The sequence below is a fragment of the Cricetulus griseus genome, chromosome 2 (assembly GCF_003668045.3).
Source record: "Cricetulus griseus strain 17A/GY chromosome 2, alternate assembly CriGri-PICRH-1.0, whole genome shotgun sequence".
Lineage (NCBI taxonomy): Eukaryota > Metazoa > Chordata > Mammalia > Rodentia > Cricetidae > Cricetulus > Cricetulus griseus.
In genome coordinates this window covers 436,574,565-436,596,848 of record NC_048595.1, presented here as the reverse complement: position 1 = coordinate 436,596,848, position 22,284 = coordinate 436,574,565, and the positions used below count along the sequence as shown (strand labels likewise).

General features: G+C 42.5%; 2 protein-coding genes across 2 annotated transcripts in view; one reads left to right on the top strand and one right to left on the bottom strand.

The window, feature by feature from the left end:
• The window catches only part of Dner (delta/notch like EGF repeat containing), a 287,027-nt gene that overhangs the window by 245,071 nt on the left and 19,672 nt on the right, over nucleotides 1-22,284 (top strand). Inside the window, exons 9-10 of the mRNA XM_035441073.1 lie at nucleotides 4,546-4,668; nucleotides 16,594-16,707. Coding sequence (XP_035296964.1) covers nucleotides 4,546-4,668; nucleotides 16,594-16,707 — 237 coding nt within the window. The remainder of the gene's footprint in view (nucleotides 1-4,545; nucleotides 4,669-16,593; nucleotides 16,708-22,284) is intronic.
• LOC100757655 (40S ribosomal protein S26) lies at nucleotides 924-1,271 on the bottom strand. The gene has a single exon (XM_027397397.1). It carries the CDS (start codon nucleotides 1,269-1,271, stop codon nucleotides 924-926), a length of 348 nt encoding a protein of 115 aa, XP_027253198.1.

The following is a 22,284-nucleotide window of genomic DNA, read 5'->3' as shown; positions in this document are numbered from 1 at the left end:
AAACATCACCAGCTTAATTATATCTGTAAAATAACAACTTCCATGTTTGCTTTTTCATGATGCTGCTGGAATATAATGGTGCCATTTGCAAATTACAATATAATTATGGATAATTTCATGAAACTTGCTTTGGAGTTTTTGTCGATGTAAATGACACCTCACTTTAGAGGACAAAGGTACAGGTAGAGTCATAGATTATCCCTTCTGATTGACAAAAGATCTGCTGGAGAACACATAGCTGGAACTGTGCTACCCTGGACAGTCTCACATGGACATATAAAGGTCCTTTTTGTAGGTGTGGGATCAAACCCGATGATCTACTGGCTGAGCTATATCCCAGCCTCATAAATGCTCTTACAATTAGGAAAAGGACCCAAAGACACTTAGTTCTCTCTCTGCCCCCCACCCCCGTCTCTCTGTGTGTAAGTACATGTGCACATGTGTGCATGAATGTGGAGGCCAGTTGTGTTGTTCCTCAGGCACTGTCTATTTTTTTTTTTTTTTTTAAGACAAGGTATCTTAGTTAGGGTTACTATTGCTGTGCTGAAACACCATGACCAAAAGCAAGCTAAAGAAGAAAAGGTTTATTTGGTTTACAATTCCACATCACTGTTTATCACTGAATGAATTCAGGACAGTGACTCAAACAGGACAGGAACCTGGAGACAGGATATGATGCAGAGGCCATGAGGAGTGCTGCTTACTGGCTTGCTCTCCATGGCTTGCTCTGCCTACTTTTCTATAGAATCCAGGACCACCAATCTAGGGATGACACCGCCCACAATGGGCTGGGCCCTCCCCATCAATTACCAACTAGGAAAATGCTCTACAGGCTTGCCTGTAGCCTGATTTTTTTTTAAAGTATAGCTTCCATTTTATTTTTCCAAGGTGGTTTCTTCTTCTGTCCTTATGAAACCACCTCTTTACATGGGCTTTGGTGGGGGTTGTGGTGCAGCAGCAGCAGGTCTAAATTGTGGTGGGGCTGTTTGGTCCTTCTGGCCTTCATAAGATCGATTCCTGACTACCTTGCTATGAATAGCATAGCTCATACAGTCATGCAGCTTGATGTAGAGTTTGGGAGGTACCCAAGCGTCAGAGACACTCGTTTTGGCTATGCCCCTGAGAGCAGCATCCTCTACAGTGTTCGGAATGATGGACTTCTTAATGGCCTTGTCCTTGGGCTCGCGCCGGGTGCAGTTCATGCAGTGAATTGGCTGCACATAGCTGTGGCCCTTTTTGGCACAATGATTGTTTCTTCTTTTTTTGGCCATTTTGGAGCCAACACCCGAAAGAGCCTATAGCCTGATCTTAGAGGCATTTTCTCAATCAAGGTTCCCTCCTCTCAGATGAGCATAGCTTATGTCAAGTCAACATAAAACTAGCCAGCACACAGGGTCTCTCACTGGCCTGGAATGTGCCAAGTAGGCTAGGCTGGCTGGCCAGGAAGCTACAGGGATCCATCTGTCTCTACCCTCCTCGTACTGGGTTTACAAATGTGTGCCACCACGCCTGGTTTTTTTTTAATTTTAATTTTTTTTTCTTAATGAGAGTTCTAGGGAGTAAACTCAGGTTCTTGTGTTTATAGGCAAGCAATTTACATGACTGAGCTATCTCCCCAGCCCCTAGTTCATTACATATAAAGCATTTATTGTGATAAGAAACATACAGTTCGAAGTCTACCTTCTTAACATGATTTTAAAGGCACATTGCAGAAGTGCTTGCCCTCTGCACCCTGCTATGCTGCACATCCTGAGAGTCTATTCATATTGTGCCATTGAAATGATACTTCACGTTGGCCAGCAGCTGCCAGTTTCCCTCTCTCACATCCCTGAAAACTATCTTTTCATGTTTTGCTTCTGTGAGTTTGACCTCCTCCTGTAGAATTGTGCAGTTTGTCCCACCTAGCATGATTTCTAGATGGTCTACATTTTTACCCATGACATTTCCCAAATAGCATTCTGTTGTGTGGATGTAGCACATCTTCCTTAGCCACTCAGCTGCTGGTGGATGGTTAGGCTCTTGCCATCTTTGGGTATTATGAACAATGTTGCAGTGGACGGAGGGGTGCTAATATTTCCCTGAGATTTTGCTCCTAAGTCTAATGGATAAATACACTGAAATGGGATTGCCTTATCATATAGCAATTTTATTTTTAACCCTTGAAGAACCTGCATATTCTTTTCCATGCAGCTATACTGCATTCCTACCAACACAGTGGTCAACTTAGCACAATCTAGAATCACCTAGAAAGAAAGTCTCATTCAAAGATTGTCTAAGTCAGGTTAGCCAGTGGGCATCTCAATCATATTAATTAAAGTGTGAAGACCTGCCTACTGTGGGTGGCACCATTCCCTAGGAAGGGGATCCTGGGTTGTATAAGAATGGAGAAAGTAAGCTGAGCATTAACACGCACACATTCATTCACTGCTCTTTGCTCTTGACTGTGGGTGTTACCAGGTTCTTCGAGCCCCTACCTTCATGACTTCCCTGCAATGATAAACTCTGTCCTTGAATCATGAGCCAACAAACCCTTTCTTTCTTAAGTTGTTTATGTCTGGTATTTTGTCACAGCATCAGGAAAGGGAACTAACATGGGTTCCAATTCCTTCTCATTTTTAACAACTCTTGTAGTTCTCTGTTGTTCTTCTTTCCTGGATGGCCATCCTAACAGGTGTGATGTGGTTTCTCAATGTAGTTTTAGTTTTTGCTTCCTTGATCATTAGTAATGTCGTTCCCTTCATATACCTGTCCACTATTACTTATACCATACACAAAAATCATGTCATTTTTAAAATAAGTGATTTAACATAAGATATTAAACTATAAAACTATTGGAAGAAAACAGCTAGGAAATCCTTCATAGTTCTTGGCAATGATTTCTGGAATATGACATCAAAAAGCATAGGCCATGGTACTGACTTATTCTATAAAGAGTCAGATAGTAATGATTTGCTGTTGGCAAACTGTTGGGTTTCTACTGTTACAGGGAAAACAGGTACAGACTATATATATATATATTATATATTATATATATATATATATATATATAGTCTCAATAAAGCTTTGTTTATCCAAATGGCCTGCGATGGATTCTGCTTGTAGGCTATTGCTTGTTGTAGACTTTTAACTCAAGACTTTCATGCCTGTGTACTGTTGGGGATGGAGCCAGCTCCCCTCAGTTGATGCCAGAAACAGCACCTCCACCCATCATGATAACAAAATGCCAAATGTCCTTTAGGGGACAAAATCATTCTTAGTTGTGACCCTCTTATCTAATTGGCTGAGATAACTCGATAAAGAGTCTCAAGAGAGGCTTTTCTAAGATTACAAAGCATAGATAAGGCAGAAGAAGAGTGAAAAAAAAAACCCATGGTGTATTTGTCTTAGGTAGGTCAAGGTTGCCTCAAAGGGGCCATTAGTACCACCTAAATTTGGAAAGTGGTTCAAAAATAACTGCGATGGTAACACAACTGCAAAGTGCTCTGTTAATAATGCAAATATGAGCTTAACCTACTTTTGTGATAGGCACAAGAAACAGCATTGAACACACTAGCACACTCTAATGGAACTCTTGAGTCTTCGGGCCTTGTGTATGTCAGAAAGACTGGAGTGTGGGGTGGGGACAACCAGCAATTCCAATTCCCACTTGGGCAAAGGTTTATTTTTTCTGCTTATCTGAATTCAGAACAAACACAGGCAGAGCGAATTTTGAAAACACTCACATGGCTCTCATTGTTTGGACAGGGCCAGACAAAAATGGCCTGGTTTCACGGCAAATTGGCAGTAACACGTGTTTTTGAAAGTTGGAAACAACATAATGCCTCATCTCAGAGAATAGTGTCTTCTTGTCTTGTAGAATAAACACCTGTTTTGCAAAACAGAAGCATAAAAGCTGTCTTTATAAAAATTGTTGGGTTTCTTTTCTTCATTCCTATTATTCTCCAGTAATTAAAAAATTAAGTACAATTTGAAATTGTGTAGCATATAGATTTGTGTTTTTTGAGCAAACAAATAAACAATGGCAAAACCATCTCACATCTCAACAGGAACTTCAGTTAGTTCCCTGGGAGGTCACTTTCTCTTTGGATTAGAGGGGAAAAAGAAAAGTTCTCTCTTTAATAGCATTTTCTTCAGCTAAGTGCATTTTTCTTACTAACAAGGAGAAATACTGCGGAAATTGTCCTTGAAAGGAGCTGTTGTCATCATGTGCAGGGAATGGAGCTGCTCTCAATGTCTCTCATGGCCAGAGTTGATGCATTTGGTGACTGACTTTTCCAATGCCAAAAGCTTTGGAATCATGATGGTGAGGCCAGCAGGTAGCTAAGTGGATCATTTCCTCTTTCCCTTGGGGCCATGAAAAAATATGTGAAGAAGTATGTTTCTCAGCAATTCACATTTCCACGAACCCCCAAGGACCCAGCCACTTAAGTCCCTCCTGCCTGGCCATATAGCTTCTACTGAATACCTGGCTACCTTTGCAGGTCTGGAGAAGGTAGGATTTTTATGGGATGCATCTGACAGCTGTTCTTCCTCTCTGTCCCCCAGGTTACCATGGCCTCTACTGCGAGGAAGAATACAATGAGTGCCTGTCTGCTCCTTGCCTGAATGCTGCCACCTGCAGGGACCTCGTCAATGGCTATGAGTGTGTGTGCCTGGCAGAATACAAAGGTGAGGCATTTCTCAAGATTTCTTGGCTCTAAGTGACCACATCACACGGAGCTTTCAATGTAGTACATAAGCCCTTAATTGGAGCATGGATTTGTTTATAATCAAAACCAAATCCTGAGGCTGGGATGGTGGATGGGTCCCAGGAGACCCGTTTGTAAGCCTCAGACTTCCTTCTGGTAAACAAAGAAACCTGCTCCTGGCTTTTTTCTTTTTCACATGCATCTCTGTTGACCTCATGTAAAGGTAGACACTGAAAGGGTTGTTAAGGTATGCAGGCAGGGACAGGTCAAAGGCAGTGGCTGGGAACAGGAAAGACCGTGCTGTTCTCAATGGCTCGTTGGGTAAATGCCCTTGGTGGGGGAGATGGGGGAGTCTTGTGTATTGGCAAAAATGTGAGTTCTTATTAAACAAGTCAGTTGGGAGGCAAATGTTAGCTCATGCGATTGGTTGCCTGTTAATGTCACTCTGGAAAAACAGCTGACATTGATGGGGTAGTTAGAGTGTGTGGAACACGTTCTAAGCATGCACGTGCGTTAACTCATTGAAGCCTGCTGGCAGCCCCACAAGGCAGATGGTAGTGTTATCCATCATGAGCCAGAGAGTGTGGTTTGGTTCCTAAAGCTCTTCTCCCTGCCTTTGGCTTGGCTTCTAGCCATGGTGTATGGATGGTGTGGCTTCATCTAAGCCCAGATGCTCAAGTTTGAGAGCCATAGTTCACTGCAGCTGCCCGCCCTATGAATGCTGCTTGCTAGCTGTTGCACAGTTCTCTAAGCCAGAACACACGGGCTGGCTTTAGATTTTTGAAATACTTTTGTGGCCCTATTTATATCCATTTCCCTTAACCTTTCAACTCCTCTCACTGCTTACTTGATAGCCTCCATCTGCCTCTCCCTGCTTCTCTTTTACGGGCCCTCCTCTGTTTTGTGAACTTTCTGGAAAACTTCAAGGACCGACACACTCAGTACTCGGTAAGGGCTCTGGATGCAGCTAAAGCTGGGCCAGGTCTTTATGCCCACCACATTTGCATTTTCATTTGGAACGGGATGCCCAGTGACAACCAAGAAGCATCCATATGCTCAAAGCCACAAGGGCAGACATGATGGTTCGTCTTTCTGGCTTTTCAGCTTGGGGTCTGTGAGAGCATGGGGAAAGAGGGAATCCATCTGACTCTGGAGAGAAGAACAAAAAGACAATGACTCTGGAGGTTTAATTAGCTCATCCTAATCGTGCCACAAGTCTGCTGAGCCTGGACAAAGCTCTCAAATAGATTTTGGCCAACAATACTTACAGAGATTTCCAGATCCTTCAGTAACAGAGTCGGTATGGGCAATAGGCTTCAAACAACTAATAGTACTAAAATTCTTTAGTTTGTGGAACAGATCTCATCTTTATAATTAGCAAAATCATTAAGTAGCTATGTCCTGAATATGTATGTTCTTCTGTCTGTTCTTCTATCTTTGACCTTTAGCTCACACTGGCCTTACTAAGCAAGAAAAATACAGTGGCATTGAAAAGCCTACCAGTGCCCCTGACAATTCAAAGGCTGTGATGTTAACTTTTTCCATGCAGCTTCCACACATTCTCAGTGTTGTTGTTCACATTGTTACTCTAAAGTCACAGCACTTCTTCAGAAGGCCTGCATCAAACTCCTTATTCCAAACACACACCTGGATCTGCCTCTATAGGATAAAAGAAAATTATGATGTGAAAATTCTTCAAATATACCCAATCTCCCTCCTGCTGCTGTGAGCCATGGCTCTCAAACTGGAGCTCACACCTGCTTCTGCCAGCAGATCTGCTATAGATCACTGCACCTCAACTTTTCAGGTTTTAATTCTAGGCTTAACGTGGGGCCCAAGACTTTGCGTTTCTGGCACATTCTCAGGCATGCCTTTGCGAACTCCTCCCTGTAAGTGTACCTGAAATGGCAATCGCTAGAATGTCATTCTGTCCACATTAGGTTACCATGCTCAACCTGCTTGAGTCCAGCACTTCCCTGTGCTCTGAGTTAGGAACGTCCGTCTTTCTGGGAAGCTCTCTCTAATTTCTTTGCTGTTTGCACATCTGCAGTGTCGAGTGTTTCCTTTACTATATAAATAAATGCATCTCCTAGTGTAAGAAAATGAAGATTCTAGAAAGAGAGCAGATGATGCCCATATTCAGTGTCCTTGATCCCTGGAGGGCAAAGGTCGTGTGAAGATGAGGTTCTCGAGGGATGCTATAGGAGCTGGGAAGTTCAACTTCTAGTCAGAGGAAAAGGTTTAATTCCAGGAAGAGCCAAGAACTTAATGACTGACAACTGAGGGGTGCAAAGATCCCTGAGTTCATGGAGTTGAAGGGTGTGCTGTGAACATACTACATGTGACCTCAGGAGGCAGAGTGGTCCCCTCATTTTGTGGACATCGGATGCTCTTTAAGGGAGTTACATAGTCTGGAGGCCTGGATCCTTTCTTGTGTGGCTGGAAGAGAATGCTTTTATCCTGCTTGCACTAGCTGGCCCTGAGAAATCCAGACTAAGAGGCCTCTCTACTCCAGGCCACAGAAGACAGAACTCATCTGGCTGCCAATCCAGTGTCCTCCTTTTTGACTTGACATCCTCCTCCAGCCCCTGTCAGAGAATGAGCCCATACCAACTACCCAAAGAAGAAGAAGAAAAAACAAAACAAAACAAAACTGGGTCTCTAAAAGTTCAAGAGGGGAAATAAAGTCATGTGTCTTACTCAGAATTGAGTTTGATTCCAGAGAGCATAAGGTGGAACTATTTCCTGATAGACATGAAAGTATGAGGAGGTGGAGATCCCTGGAGAAATGACTGGTGCTATAGAGCAGATGCCCCAGAAGGGGAAGGAATAGGCCAAGACAAGGCCATCACCAAGTGACTGTACAGGACTTCAGTGAGAGGAGAAACCTGGCTTGCAAGTGGGATAGATTCTGAGTGCCCAGTGAACACAATGTGCAGGCTGTGATTTCCTGGTCGAAGTTCTAACACCTTGGCTAAACAGAACAGTCTATAAGATTTTGCATGGGCTATGCAGGTTGCATTGAAACAGAGGACTGGGAGAATGGGCAGCATGGCAGCCATATTTGGAATGGTAAAAGTCTGGGGGCTAGAGGACCACCTAAATTTGAGGACAAAGGAAAGATAGTTCAGTTGGTGATGTTTGGAAATATGAAGATCTGAGCTCAATTTCCAGAGCCCACGTACAAACGGCAGGTGTGGCGGTACACTTCTGTACTCCTAGTCCTGGGGAGGGGCATCGATGGGCTCCCAGGCCAGCCAGGCTATCCTATTTGATGAATTGCAGGCTAACGAGAGACCTTATCTCAAGTGAGATGGATGGCATTTCTGAGGTGGATACCCAAGGTTGTCCCTTGGTCTCCACACGCACATGCACACACATGCACCTGCACACACACACACACACACACACACACACACACACACACACACACACACACGCATAATAGCAAGAAGTCGCCATACATTTCAATAATTCAGAAACCATGAAATCACATACCCTCTCGGGGACTGTGTTTGTAAGAAGTGTCCTCAGGAGACACTTAGATAGTGGAAAGGGAAGCACAGGAAGGATGTGGGAAGACTGATTTAAATGCAGGGAGTGACCCAGATGAGTGAGAGCAATGTGACTGTGATAATTTTGTGGTGAAGAGAGTCTCTTAGAATAGGCGCAACTGCTACATTAGCTAGCTGCCGCCGCACAGAGGCTTACAACTCACCAGTGGCTTAGGACATGGCTTTGAATATTTATTAGTTCTGTGAGCCCGGGCATGACTTAAGCAGTGCCATGCCCAGGGTCCCTCAGGCCACTGTGCATGGAATGGTGCCAGCTCTAAGCTAACTAAGGCTGAAATCCAGAAGGATAAGCTCGTGAAGACCCTCAGGGCTGGTCAGAATTCACATTCTTCCTTCTAGCTGTAGAATTCATTATAGCTTGCTTCATCCCTGTTGCTCCAAATTCTCAATGTCAGCAAAGGCCTGGATCCCCTTAATGGCCTCCCCAGTCAGGGCCACATAGGATGAGCTTTCCAAGGAAGCTGATGAGGAACTTTAAATGTGTCTTCAACAGCTCTGGAATAGAAGTTCATATTCAGATGGAGGGAATTACTTGGGGCAGATCATAGGGGCTCTCGGGGGAGGGGATTTATGTAGCCAAAGTAAAGTTCTATATAATTTTAATCAAGTCTCTATGAGGCCAAGGAGTCACACAAGCCTGCTAAAGACCTCCCTTCTAAGAGCAGATAGTGCATTAATTACTTTTTTGTTGCTGGAGCAAAATATCTCACACTCAATTTAGGCCTCACCTTCACAGCTTCATGGACTGGCCTCTCAGAGCCTCCTTGCAGGAGCTCCATCCCTGTGACATATTGTCTGGTGTTAGTGGCTCTCAGGGACTTTGGCCGCAAACTCCGTGAACTCTTCAATCTTGCATTGTCCGTGCCTTTAGAACCAGTACCATGCAGTTGATGCTAGGAGGTGGTGCTGTCAGTTTAGAATGAAGCCTGGCCCCTTGGACCACAGTCACATACATTTCTTACCTAGGCAGTGGTTTTGATCAGAGAACCTTCCTTTCAATGGTAGTCACAGTTTAGCTCATGGCTCTCAACCAAATTTCATCTTCACAAGGCAAAGCTTTCAGTGGGTGGGATGAGAGGAGGAAGCCTTAACCATAACACCTCCTGAATACTCTCCTATCTTGAAATTTCCTCTGCCAAAAAAATTAACCTACTACCTTAGAAATTAGTCTTCTCAGGGTCGTCAGGGCACAGAGAGGATGTAGCCAGATTGTTTAGCAAAATATAAGATGACTTGTTTAGAGAACCAGTGTTCCCTGCAGTCTTTGTTCCCTCTGGAGCCAGGCTCCTTGGTTGACACTTCTCTCTAAATTCTGGTCTTCTAAACTCCTGGTGGGATGGCCTGACAATCTCTATTCATAGCCTTCCCAGCTTGGTTAGCTCCAAATTCCAAGCTCTTCTATGTTCAACATTTATGCTGGCTTACCATTTGAGGATGCATTCTGTCATGGCAAAGAAAACATGGTGGCAAGAAAAAGCAGACAGAAAATAAAATTCAGACATTTCTAAATGGACTGGCAAGATGGCTCAGCAGGAAAAGGTGTTTGTCACACAAGTTTGAAAGCCAGATCATTTAAAAATTAATGGTGCTAGAAAACATAGCCAGATAAACAAAAAACAAAATGTTCTTAGACATCTCAATACATTCTACATGAATGATGACAATTAGAGCTCCACTCTTACCCTGACCTTGCCCACTCCTCCTCTTAGAGTTTCTTCCCTCTGCACACATGCAGCTTCTCCACCTTAAAGCAGTCACATCCGCACCTAAAATCACTCCCAAAGGGTATGGCCACTTCTACAACTTCACTGGCAAGGCCAGATGCCACTACACTCTTAACGTTTTCCATCCAAGTGTCTTGAGGACTGGTCCAGGTAGCGCCTCTATTTCCTTCCTTTTTATTCATTTCTTAACCATCTTCATCTGGCTCTTGTCCAGGGAAGCCCACATGGACCAGGTTGAAGGCTTTGCTGTGATAACATCCATGAGTCTTCCCCTCCATCTCTTTCTGAACTTTGTGCATTGATCACTGACCCCCACCATGTCACTGGCTCTGCCGGCAACTCATTCTTGCCTTCCTCACTTTTCTTTCCCTGTCTTCATTTAGTCATTGCTCCTGGGACACTATGGATACTGCTAGGTTCTAGATCTCCACTCTTAGCTTCCCAGTCTCTCCTCTTTCTCCTCATCCACTTCTGTGTGTGTTTCCTTGTCATCTCTCTGAAGGATTGATTTGTGATTTGACCTCTCCCATTTTCTATTTGTCTTGACAATTTCATTCAGCCTTGTGTCCCATTTTTTTTCCTGGTTTTAGATTTCCCCCTCCTGCCTCTTGACATCGTGAGACTGCTTAGGTTCTCTCAGTTCTCTGAAGCCCTCAATGTGGTGGTTTGCACAAAGCAAGTCCTCGGTAGCTACCTTTACTTAAAATTGTTGCTTAGGCTGGGAGTGTAGCTCAGAGGAAGAGTGCCCCAGTAGGGTTCCCCTTGCATGTTTAGGCTCCTGGGTTCAATCAATACTATGGCAAACCCTAAAACAAATACTCAAAAGAATCTGTTGTTAATCACATTGAGTAAAGAAAGCCAGTTAGAACATGTAAATTTCTCCTGTGTTGCCTGTCACCCACATCTGGAGGAATGGAGGAGGGAGAGAAAGGGTTGGAACTGATGTAAATACAGTGTATTCACGTATGAAATTATAAAAAATTAAAAAAATATAAAGGCAGAAAAAGTAAAGGTAAATTGTATTATGGGTCACGACATTGTCAGACAATGTTATACATCAGTGGACTCAAGCAGCCTCCTTTCAGCCATGAACGTGTTCATCCTTCCTTCTTCACAATTTTAAAGCTAATTATGATGGATCTAAAATGATCTTTGTTTAGTGTTTATAGCCTTAGAGTGTCAAAAAATCAAGTTTTAGCCTCATGTTGGATTCATTTTTGTTTCTTTGTAACAGAATAAATTTAATGATTAACCAATATTTGTTTGGAATTCTTGGTGAGAAAAGTTATTTATTGCCCTTGTGTGTTATAAAACTATGAGCATTTTTAATCATTAGTATTCTATTTTCATAATTAAAAACTGAAGTGTTTTTTCTAGCCTTTGTCACCAAGACTCCCAAATAAGTATTGGTTAATCATTAAACTTATTCTGCTACAAAGAAATGAAATGGACAAAAAAAATTCATGGTAGAATAATTTATCACAGTCTATTTAATTTTTTATATTTCCTGGATTTTTTTGGAGTGGGTAGAGCCCCAGAAATTATGTCACCATGTTAAAAGCATGATCACATCACACCTTTACTGTTGAAGGAATGATATTTATTTATTTATTTTTGGATAAAGTAGTATCTTTTGTTACTTAAAGAGTGAACAGAGAATCCTGGAGATTTTGTGTGCTTCTCCTTCACTGTGATCCCATGCAGAAGTGAATTAAGTCCAAGTTTTCCCAGCTTTGTCCATCACTTCACTAGGAGAGCACAGGCAGAGGCTGGCATGCACAAGAGACAATAAGGCTATGGTTGACATGCCAATTGTAATTTCTGATATGTTCAAGAAGATGGAGAGCTCTGTAACAGTTGAAAAACTGGGCAAGTTTCAAGGAGAAAGTAGTATTTGAATAAAATAGGATGACACCATAAATTAAAACTGAAGTACTAAGAACATATCTGAGGTGGGGGTTGTAACTCAGAGGTAGAGTGCTTCCTTACCTAGCAAGCTCAGGGTTGTAGGTTCAATCCTTGGGATTGCAAACTGGAAAAAACCAGCAACAAAATAGCAATAGTCCTCCAAGATTATTTTTAGTTGATTGTCTTTACCTAGCTTACTTTTATGGGAGATTAAAGAAAATAAATGATTTTCGGTTTTCAAATATTAATTGTAACTAATTTGGGATAACAAAGATATATAATTGGCACATTGCTCTTTGTAGTCTAGATTATTTTAAAACTAGGTTCAGGAAAGAGCCCCGTTGGAATAGAAAAATTTCCAGAAACATCATTCTCCATCCCTTAATCTGAGAAGTATGAATTATTATTAATTTTGACTGAATTGTAGTTTATTTTTGCTTGAGACTAAACATGTTTTGTAATTGTGCATGCTCAGTCCCTTGCCAATGGGTGATGCATAGGTCAGTCCTCAGACTTAGCTTGAAGTGTGGACCTGGTTTTCCCTGACAAAATAGGATGCTTTTGAGGCCCATTTGGAATTTGGAACCATGGCTCATTCCTCTGGCAACCTCACCTGCATGTCAGCCAAAGTACACTGGCTGTCTGTCATCCTTTCTGTGAGGACAGGGTTATGGCATTGTAGCTGCAGTTTCTTCCACGAATTAAGATGTGTGCTCTCCTCTGAAGGTGCTCAGAGATCTGTGGGGGAGTCAGGGAGAGGAATGGATACACTGGGATTCGGCACAGGGAATTCTGTGTTAAGGGAAATCATAGCAAGTTCTTAATACATAATGTCTAAACCTGCCTTGCCCAGGGAGAGTCAAGGGTCTGCTTTATAATGAAAGGGCGTCTGTCTTGGGAATAGACTGAGGAGCCCAGTTCTGTCAGGCGAAGTCCAGTCCAGGAAGAGGTGAAGGTATGTTTGGTCACATGGTCAGGATGCCCAAGACAGAACTGGATGAGCATCCCAAGGAATGTCAGGGAAGGCATGAAGGTAGGCCCTAGAACCCAAGAAGAAAGCTTGATCAGGAGAAGCACCTAGGCGTATCATGAGTATCCATGCCCATCTACTCTCTATATTTAGTTTCTAGTGCATTGCTACTCTGTTCTAATGACTCTCAGGGCATTGTGACTATATTTTTTAATAGAAGGATCACCACGCTTAGACTATAGAAATGCAAGTGACTCAAGTATGCACCAGGGACCATGAGCCCTTCCCAGTTCATAGGGATCATGTTTCTGCTAAGATGAGCTTTTGTCCAGGCTTGCTGCCAAAAATCTCCCAATGAATGCTTGGGTAACTGGATGCTGTATCTATCAAGAAAGAAAAGTAACAGTGAATAAAATTATTGCCAAAGGAAGGGAAGTTCTGATACATGAAAGATTGCAATTGTGTGCTTGTGATTCTTTTAAATTAAATCTATCTTATTGGAGACTTTCAGGTCTGTGGATGTGGTGGTTTGATCCCCAGGAACACATATATTGGCCGTGCTGGTGTTCACCTGTAATCCCTGTACTTGAGAGGTGGGGGTAGGAGGATCACAAGTTCAAGGCCATCATAGGCTACATAGTGAGTTTGAAACCAGCCTGGGTTGTGTAATATAGATGATAGAAACAAATAAATAGAGAAGATACGTAGATGCATTTACAATGTGTAAATTTTGACCTAGAAGTTTTTAACCTAGAAGTTTTAGTGACCTGGCTAGACTGGCTAGCGATTGCTGGGTGCCCAGTGAGCATGGCCTCGTTGCAGCTATTCAGATCTTCTGGACTTCACTCTGAACTTTGGTGGTGGCTTTATTTCACATTGCAGTTGGATCCTTTTGTTGCCTGGTTCCTGTTGATCAGTCCATATGATCTTTGAGATAAATATTTTGAAGCAGAGAGGACTCCCCTGCCTCTACTCTTTTAATTGATTTTAAAAATTATTTTGAGATTATACTATAATTTCATCCTTTCCCCTTCCCTCTTCTCCCTCAATTCCTCCCATACATTCCCTTTGCTCTCTTTCAGATTCATGACTTCTCTTTTCTTTAACTGTTTATGTATTTATATATATATATCAGCATATATATATAGTTTCTAAACATATAAACACAACGTGCTCAGTCTATATAATGTTACTTGTATGATTATGTTTACAGGGCTGACCATTTTATATTGGATATTCAATGGTGTGCTGTTCCCTGAGGACTCACTCTCTCTCTCTCTCTCTCTCTCTCTCTCTCTCTCTCTCTCTCTCTCTCTTTCTCTCCTGCCCCCAAACAAGGTCTTGAACTTGTTATGGAGCAAAGGGTGACTTTAAACTTTTGATTCTCTTGCTTCATGTCTGGTTTCTGTGGTGTTGGGGATCAATCACTGGGTGAAGTATATCCCCAGCCTCTAGAAATGGAAACTTCAGGAAGAAACCCTGTATACCCAAATGTAGAAGAAAGTTTCATGTTACCAAAACAGAGAGATTCCCTTCAGGGCCCTGGACACAGAGAAGGAGTTAGGTCATGTTATGAGTGACTGTTCCTGCAGGTATGAGGCAGTGAGATATGAGAAAGGAGAGATATGAAAAACACTTGAGAAAAATCCCAGGCACGATGCTGAGCAATACTTGAAAATGGCAGATGAGGCAGAACCAGAAATCAAGGGCTGCCATTCTAAAACGCTCTGTCAAGTAGGGCATTCCTGTGGATACAGGCAGGAAGCTTGTATTTCTTTCTGTCCCCTTTCTTGAGCCTCCTTTCTTAAGGCAGGGACAAAGAAAGGAGAGGAAAAGGCCAGCAAGATGTCAGAGCCCACAGGATGAATCACTGGGTGCGGCAGTCACTTGTGCAATAGGAGCCGAGGAAGGAAGTGGGGTGTAAGTGAAGTCAGCATCGTGTCGCTGTCATTTGCTTCATGCTTGTTTTTCCTGAGGCAGTCAGGGAGGATGAGCATTGCATTGTTTGCATTCTCATCTAGAGCAAAATGTAATTTTTCTTCTACTCCAGAGGATGTGGGTTGAGGGAGGGAGTCAGAAACAGGGAGAGAAATCTGCTCACCCATCTTGTACTCCAGCTTCCCAGCAGATATCCCACCTCCCAAACAGTGCTGAGTCTTTCTTTCATTAATTAAAAATAAGATATTTATTGTGAAAAAGGTGGGAGGGGTAAATGAGGCAGAAACACATAGCTGGGAAATCAAAGCAAGCTATTCCGGAAGTCATCCAACCTGACTCCAGACATTGGTATGTGTATGTGCAAACATGTCCTACTTTTCCTTTTACACAAACGAAGTTTTCCATTTTTACTCCAGGATTTAAAACAATTAATTGCATTTATTTATTTATTTATTTGTGTGTGTATGTGGGCATGTATGTCACAAGTACGTGCGTGGAAGTCAGAGGACAGCTTGTGGGAGTCAGTTCTCGCCTTCTACCATGTGGGTCCTGGGGATTGAACTCAGATACCCAGGCTTGGTGGCAAGCGCCTTTACCTACCGAGTCATCTCACTGACCCCTTAGCTCTTCCGCCTCTTCTTTGTTCGATGGGCGCTGAACTGCACGCATGGGTCTGAGGTAAACACTTTGAATAGGGTTCACCTGCGGATTTGAATCCTGTTCCTTTCCTTCGCTGCCTTGTGACAGCAGGAAGCTTCTTCCCTCAGTTTCCCTTCTGTGAGATGGGGAACGAGTGCCTTTGTCTTCTAGGTGTTGTACTGAGAAGTAAATCAGACATAAGGTGCCCAGTGAGGACTTAGGGCATGTGCTGTCAGGGTGCCTGGAGACTTGAGCATGTGTCGATTTACTTTTGAGTGTGAAGTTCATGCATGGAGAAATCCTTCCCTTCTCTTCTTGTCTCCAAGAGAGCTGGGATCCTTGAAACATTTGACTCCTAATTTTCACCTTTGTTGTCATTCACCAATGTTTAAATGTTTCTCAGGCTGTCTATTTTCTTCTTCTTTTGGAGACTCAGCATTTGCCATTGGGATTTTTAATTCATCGAGAATTCTATACATACACACAACGAAATAATATCATATATATCCTATCTCTTCCCCAGTTCCCCTATGTCTGCCCAGTACTTCCCCCCAACTGCATATCTTCCCCTTTTCCTTCTCTTTTTGGTAATTCATTAAAGTAAATTTTACTGCTGCCTATATGTGCATGGCTATTGGGGGCCAGTCATTGGGAAATTTTAACTTTCAGGTTTTTGGCTTTCTATGCCATAGGCTTTGGGATATGCAGAGAAAATGTGGATAAGATATCTTAGTAGAGCCTATAGGCAGGGATTAAATTTGTTATCTTCTAATAAGACATAATTTATAACAGTCTAAAGTGAGGAGTGGGCACACACACACACACTTATGTGCATACAAGAACAGATGTACACACACACACACACACACACACACACACACACACACACACAGATATCCATGCACTAACAAGCACACACATAAACATGCATTCACACACACACACACACACACACACATTCACACATAGACATGCACACACATACAAGCATACACATTATGACACACACACAGAGGCAACATACACGTGCATCCATACATATCATGAACCTATCCCAATGCTGTCACATTCTGGTGAAACGCCTTCCTTTTGAAGGCTACAGGGACCAGAGAGTATTCCATGGGTCACCTTTTTTGTTTGCTTCTCTGCAGGGACACACTGTGAACTGTATAAGGACCCCTGTGCTAACATGAGCTGTCTGAATGGCGGTACCTGCGACAGTGAAGGCCTGAATGGCACATGCATCTGTGCACCAGGGTTTACAGGTGAGAGACCCAAGAGTGTGTCTTCAAACTCACTACATAGTCCCACGGTTGCCAAGGTTAGACAACCCCCAAGCCTGCTCCCACGAGCGATTGCAAAGTGGAGATGCCTTTGTGCAATGTCAGGAGACATGGCTTCAATGAGACCTATTTTAAGACAACAGACAACGTTGTCATTAAACTAGGCTCTTCTGAAGCCAGCATTTCTCATTTATATTTGCTGACACTGCCATCACTGTACATTGCCAGAGTAGGAGCATTGAAGCACAAGCCACGCGCCTTTATGGGAACCCTTGAAAGTGTTAGTGTTAATGTAGTATGAAGGGGACCTGAAGGATCGAATGTGTTTTCTGTGTGAACTCCATTCAGATACTTTTATTTTTATTGAATGTTATAACAGTAACACAATTTTGAGAACTGTAGATGATGGGTAGTGTTGGGGAGGAAGGGTTCAGGATCAAATGGGAATATAGGGACAGACTGGAGTGGGTTGCTAGAGTGGGGTGTGACAGTTGCAGACATAGGAGCTGGGGTCACCCTCGTCTCGGTGGTTTCTGAACACCGTTAGGGAGTTGCTTCTAGATTGGAGGATCCGAGCTAAGGTGAACTTTTGTCAAAGCCCCCGACTCTGAGTTCAGGGAGCTTGCAAGTCCGTGAAAGCAAAAATGAAATGTTGTATTGGATGTGTGTGCCTACGGAAGGTTCTCAGTTTTTGTCAGATTCTCAAAGGAAAGCAGAAACTGTGAGAGTCCAGAATATTCCAAATTTCAGCCTTAGTTTTCCCTGTAAGTCTTGAAAACTAAAGAGTAAGACAAGGTCAGGGGCGGGGGACATAGCTTAGTAGGTAAAGTGCTTGCTGTGCCAGCATGAGGACCTGAGTTACATCACCGGGATCCACATACAAAAGCTGAGTGAGGTGGCACACTTGTCCTCTCAGAGCTGGGAACAGGAGCTCACCAACTAGCTAACCTAGCCACTTGGCAAGTTCCAGGTCAGTGGAAGGCCCTGTCTCAAAACACAAGGTGATTGGTTCCTGAAGAACACCATTCAAGGTTGTCCCTTGGGTCTACATACATGAACACACATGAGCGTTTATGACCAAACACATGTGTATCCATATGTTCATGCAATACACGATATACACATAAAAAGAACATGAAAAGAACACAAGGTCTATGTTTTGGGGAGGATTCCTCCACTATGGTTTCAGGAGAAGGCTGCACATGGAAGAAGACAGGGGCTCTGTAGAGAAACAAGTGTCCTCTGCTGGGCTTGACCTCTCCTTCTGGGCCACTGTGGCCACCTCCAAACTCTACAGCACTTTGCAGACTCCACTCTCTAGGCTTTATCTGTTTATCCTTGGGGAAGGTGCCAACAGCCAAGTGGCTGGGGGAGGAGAAACTTCTGATTTTTCTGTTTATCTATTTTACACCCTGTGTTTTTCTCTTGGGTTGTTCTGAGACTGAGAAGTGGGCTTGCTCCAGAAAATGATTTGCAGATGGTTTTGTTTATCTGGTGGTTTATAAACACAGAGAGACATTTATATATTAGTCAGTGGAGGCAAAAATATATTGGGGAAGATTCCTGGGTCTTTTCCAGATATTTTTATCTAACTACTTAATTAAAAAAAGCATAGAAGAAATTTGAAGATATAAAGCTATTGAAATAACTCACCAGTTAACATCATATGGCTGGAAAATAGCATTATTAATATGTTGACATTCAAGAGTTTTCCCTGAAGTTCTATGAATAGAATATGGCATACAGTATATACATGTACATATATGGACACGAATGGAATAATAATATCCATGTTACTTTGTAACATACTTTTAACCTAGACTAAAATAAATAATAAATGTGTTTCCATACCAAGAATTATACCTTTAAAATATTTATTTTATAATTTCGTGTGTGCGTGTGTGTAAATGTGTGTGTACATGAGTTCAGGTACCCACAGGGGCCAGAAGGGGATGTTGGACCATTGGAGCTGGAGTTAAAGGTGGTTGTGAACCATTCAGTATTATTGCATATATGTTATATTCACCTAGGGAATAGAACAGAAACAGAAACTGTAGGGAGTAATCCTTTTTAGAGGTACTGCTGACCATGCCTGCTTGGGGCTGGCCACAGGTGCCGCTGACCATGCCCAAGGGTGTGGTCAGAGTGACATAGCAAGGGTTTAAGTAGCAGAGAGGCATGCATGTGGCCCTCTTTTCTCTCTCCCGCCTGGCTGAGCGGACATCTGCGGGTCACTCCGGCTCCGGTGTAAACCTGCTCACTGGCCCTTGCGTGAGTACTATCCCTTTAATAAAGTACCTGTTGTTAAATCTAGTTTTGACTCCATTGCATTCGGCTTTAAAAAACAAACACCCTGTTTCCTTTTGTTGATATACACACCCCACAGAAGTCACCCTGATAGGCTATTTTTTTATTTAATTTGTAGGTCTGGTGCTCAAAGAGTTGAAAACTTTAAAAGACATTTCATGTTGGCTGTGTTTCTTATTTTATGAACACTCTTCTCATAACTTTGTCTGCTTTTCTGCCAGACCATTCACGCTAATCTTTCTTTCTAGCCATTTAGTTCAAGTGTATTACCTTTTATCTGTCAAGGTCATAGCTATTTTTTCTTTTTTCCTTGCCTTTCAAATATGTACAGAGCATTTTGCTTTATATGTATTATGTTTCAGCTTTACATAATTAAATCTTGACCTCCTTTTTGTTCTTGTTTATCAAATGGCTTTAACTATCGAAGCTTTATTAATATCCTCGTATATCATTATAACCATGTATGAGTTAATTTTGAGCATTTAAATCTTTATTTGAAATTTGCTTTGATAATTTTTTTAGGTGAGAAAGTAGAATATTCACTACAGAATATTTAGTGGATCTCCAACTGCCAATTTAGTAAACTGTCTGAGAGATATCAAGCAATACCAAATTCATAGATTATCATTTGTTTTCTGCTATAAGTGCTTAAATGTTGGATAGTACTTCAGATGGTATTATTGGCACTGTAAATTGCTCTGCCTGGAAACTGTGGAATGATTTTGATCCTTAGCTGTATGTATGTATACCATGTGTGCTTAGAGTCTACAGAGACCTGAAGCTAGTACACAAACCCCTGGGAGTGGATTCACAGGTGGTTGTGAACCACCACCTGGGCACTGGGAATTGAACTCAGGTCCTCTGGAGCCATCTCTCCAACCCCTTACCTTCTTTTCTTTTTTTTTTTGCTTACCTGCTTCTCTTTCAGTGTATCTGAGATCTAGTAAAACTTGCAGCTGGCCAACTAGTGACTGAGTAAGTGCGTCTTCATTGATGGAGTGGTGCTTTCCTGATCTCCAAGCCTGGCATTCTTCTGCACAGCTCTCTCCATAGGACAATCCTCTCCATCTTTCAGTTATTGGCTCAGCATCCACCCTTTCCTCCAAAGCTTTCTTCATCACGGGGAGTGAGAGCTCCCCATGGCTTTAGTATGAGTTTCTCTTCGGTAAAATGATGATAAACAATTTTATGTTTTTTTATTTTAATATCTGGATATCCTCCATGGTGAACGGTCTCTTGTCTTTTGTGCATTTCCCAATCCTGTCATAGCACATCAAGGCCTCCCCCATCAGCATAGCTTGTGGTTGCTGATGGCCTTGTTCACCAGCTGAGGGTGGTGCTCATTAGGTTTTCCACCATCATTTCGCATTCCCTCCTCTACCATGTGACACTGTGTGGAAGGAAGTCACTTGGCATAACCAACCCTTAATGAGTGGAGGCTATGCTCCCCTGTATGAGGGTAGGGTAGTTAAAGGACTACTTAGGATACTTTCCATGAGAGATTTGTTTATTCCCCCTCATTTATTAGTTTGTTCAATCATTTATTTATATTAGTTAGGGTTTATGGGTACTTAGTGTATGGTTTGTGTTACAGGACAGCACATTTTAGTTTATTTTATTGCTCACAATGTTCCAACTTTGGGTATTGGGAAGACTTTCATTGACTCCCGTGTCCACATGCATATCCCCATATGGGTGTGGGGGCTGCTGCTTTGTTGTGTTGTGTTTCAGCACTTGTGGACTTCCTGATGTTTAAGACTCTTCAGTCTCATCGTGTCTTTTTTCTGCCCTCATCCTGGTGTCATCCATTTCTCCAAGGTCTCCCAGCTCCTTCTTGGAGAATAATTGAAGTAGATCTCTAGGTACTAAAAGTACTTGTTGCTATTAGGATGTCACTGCTATCGGAGTGTCTTGGCTGACAAGCAAGGGAGTGTGCATGAATGTACTAATGTGTGCATCTTACTATGCACAGACATCTTACTCTGAAGCTCTCTGTACCTTTATTACGTTTAATGGGAATTCATGGTGTTGTCCAAATTTGAATCCAGCACCACCAGGGCCATTCTGGTCTTTTATTTATCCATTCCCCCTGCCCCAACACACAAGAATAGCATTGTAAGTGGTTCCCACGCCATTCACTCTATCATCTAATTCCAACATGTGCTTAGCAGTATCAAAATTGCTACTTTTAGAAAGTCACTTTTCCAACTAGAATACAGGGTCTTCTTAGAGCTCATACTCATTTAGTTTAACCAGGTCTAAACCAGACATAGTGCCTCAAGCCTATAACGACAGCACTCCAGAGGTGAAGGCAGGAGGAAATAAGTTCAAGGTCTTCCTTGGCTACATAGTGTGTTCAAGGCCAGTTTGGGCTACGTAAGACCCTGTCTCAGATGACAGCAGCGTCCTAATTCAACTCATTTTCAAAGTTACTAGGTCAGCAGCTCCCCTGCTGCAGCCTTGCCCTTCACTGAGGCTTCTCTGGCCTAGTTGCTTCTCTTCATACACTGTATTCCATCCTGGACTTTCCCAACTAGATGTTATTTACTTATTTTTCCTTTTAAATGTTGTTTCATTAGTTAAAAAGGCCATCTGTTTCTCTTTTATTGAAGTGCTCTTGAACCTTGGTAAAAAATCAGTTGGCAAATATTTGTGTGGCTCTATTTTGAGTTCGTTCTTTTTTGTTGATTGATGTGGCTGTTCAGTTGCCATACAGCCTCGATGCCTAAAATTTATTGTCGCCACATGACTTTTGAAAGTGGGCAGGCAGGTGGACTTCTACCACTTCATCCTCTCTCCCCCCATTTTTTCAAATTTGTTTGGATGCTGGCCATTGTATGTTAATGTGGTGAGTGATAGACCATCTTTTTAAAATGCTAATCTCTTTATATTGATCATTTTTGGTTTTACTGTCTACTGTAGTGGTTGTTGTGTCCTACTCCTTTTGCACTGTGGGTGGTGAACCGTGAATTCCTCTTCATCTGCTACAAGTTTGGGGGCTTCTTGTCTCTTACCCTAGTTGTCAGGGTTCTTGAATTCAGTGCACACACACTATTTGATAGCAAACTCTAGTGAGAGAGAGCATCATTCCAGGATACAGAGTACTTACTGTAGTATTCCACGTGCTGTATTTATCACGTGCTTTCCCTGTAGCAGCATTCCTTACATACGATCCCGGCCTCCACCAACTCCAGTTTTTGTCTCCTTAGTTCACGGAAACCATTTTGTTTGAGATCTGGCTGCAGGTGGAAG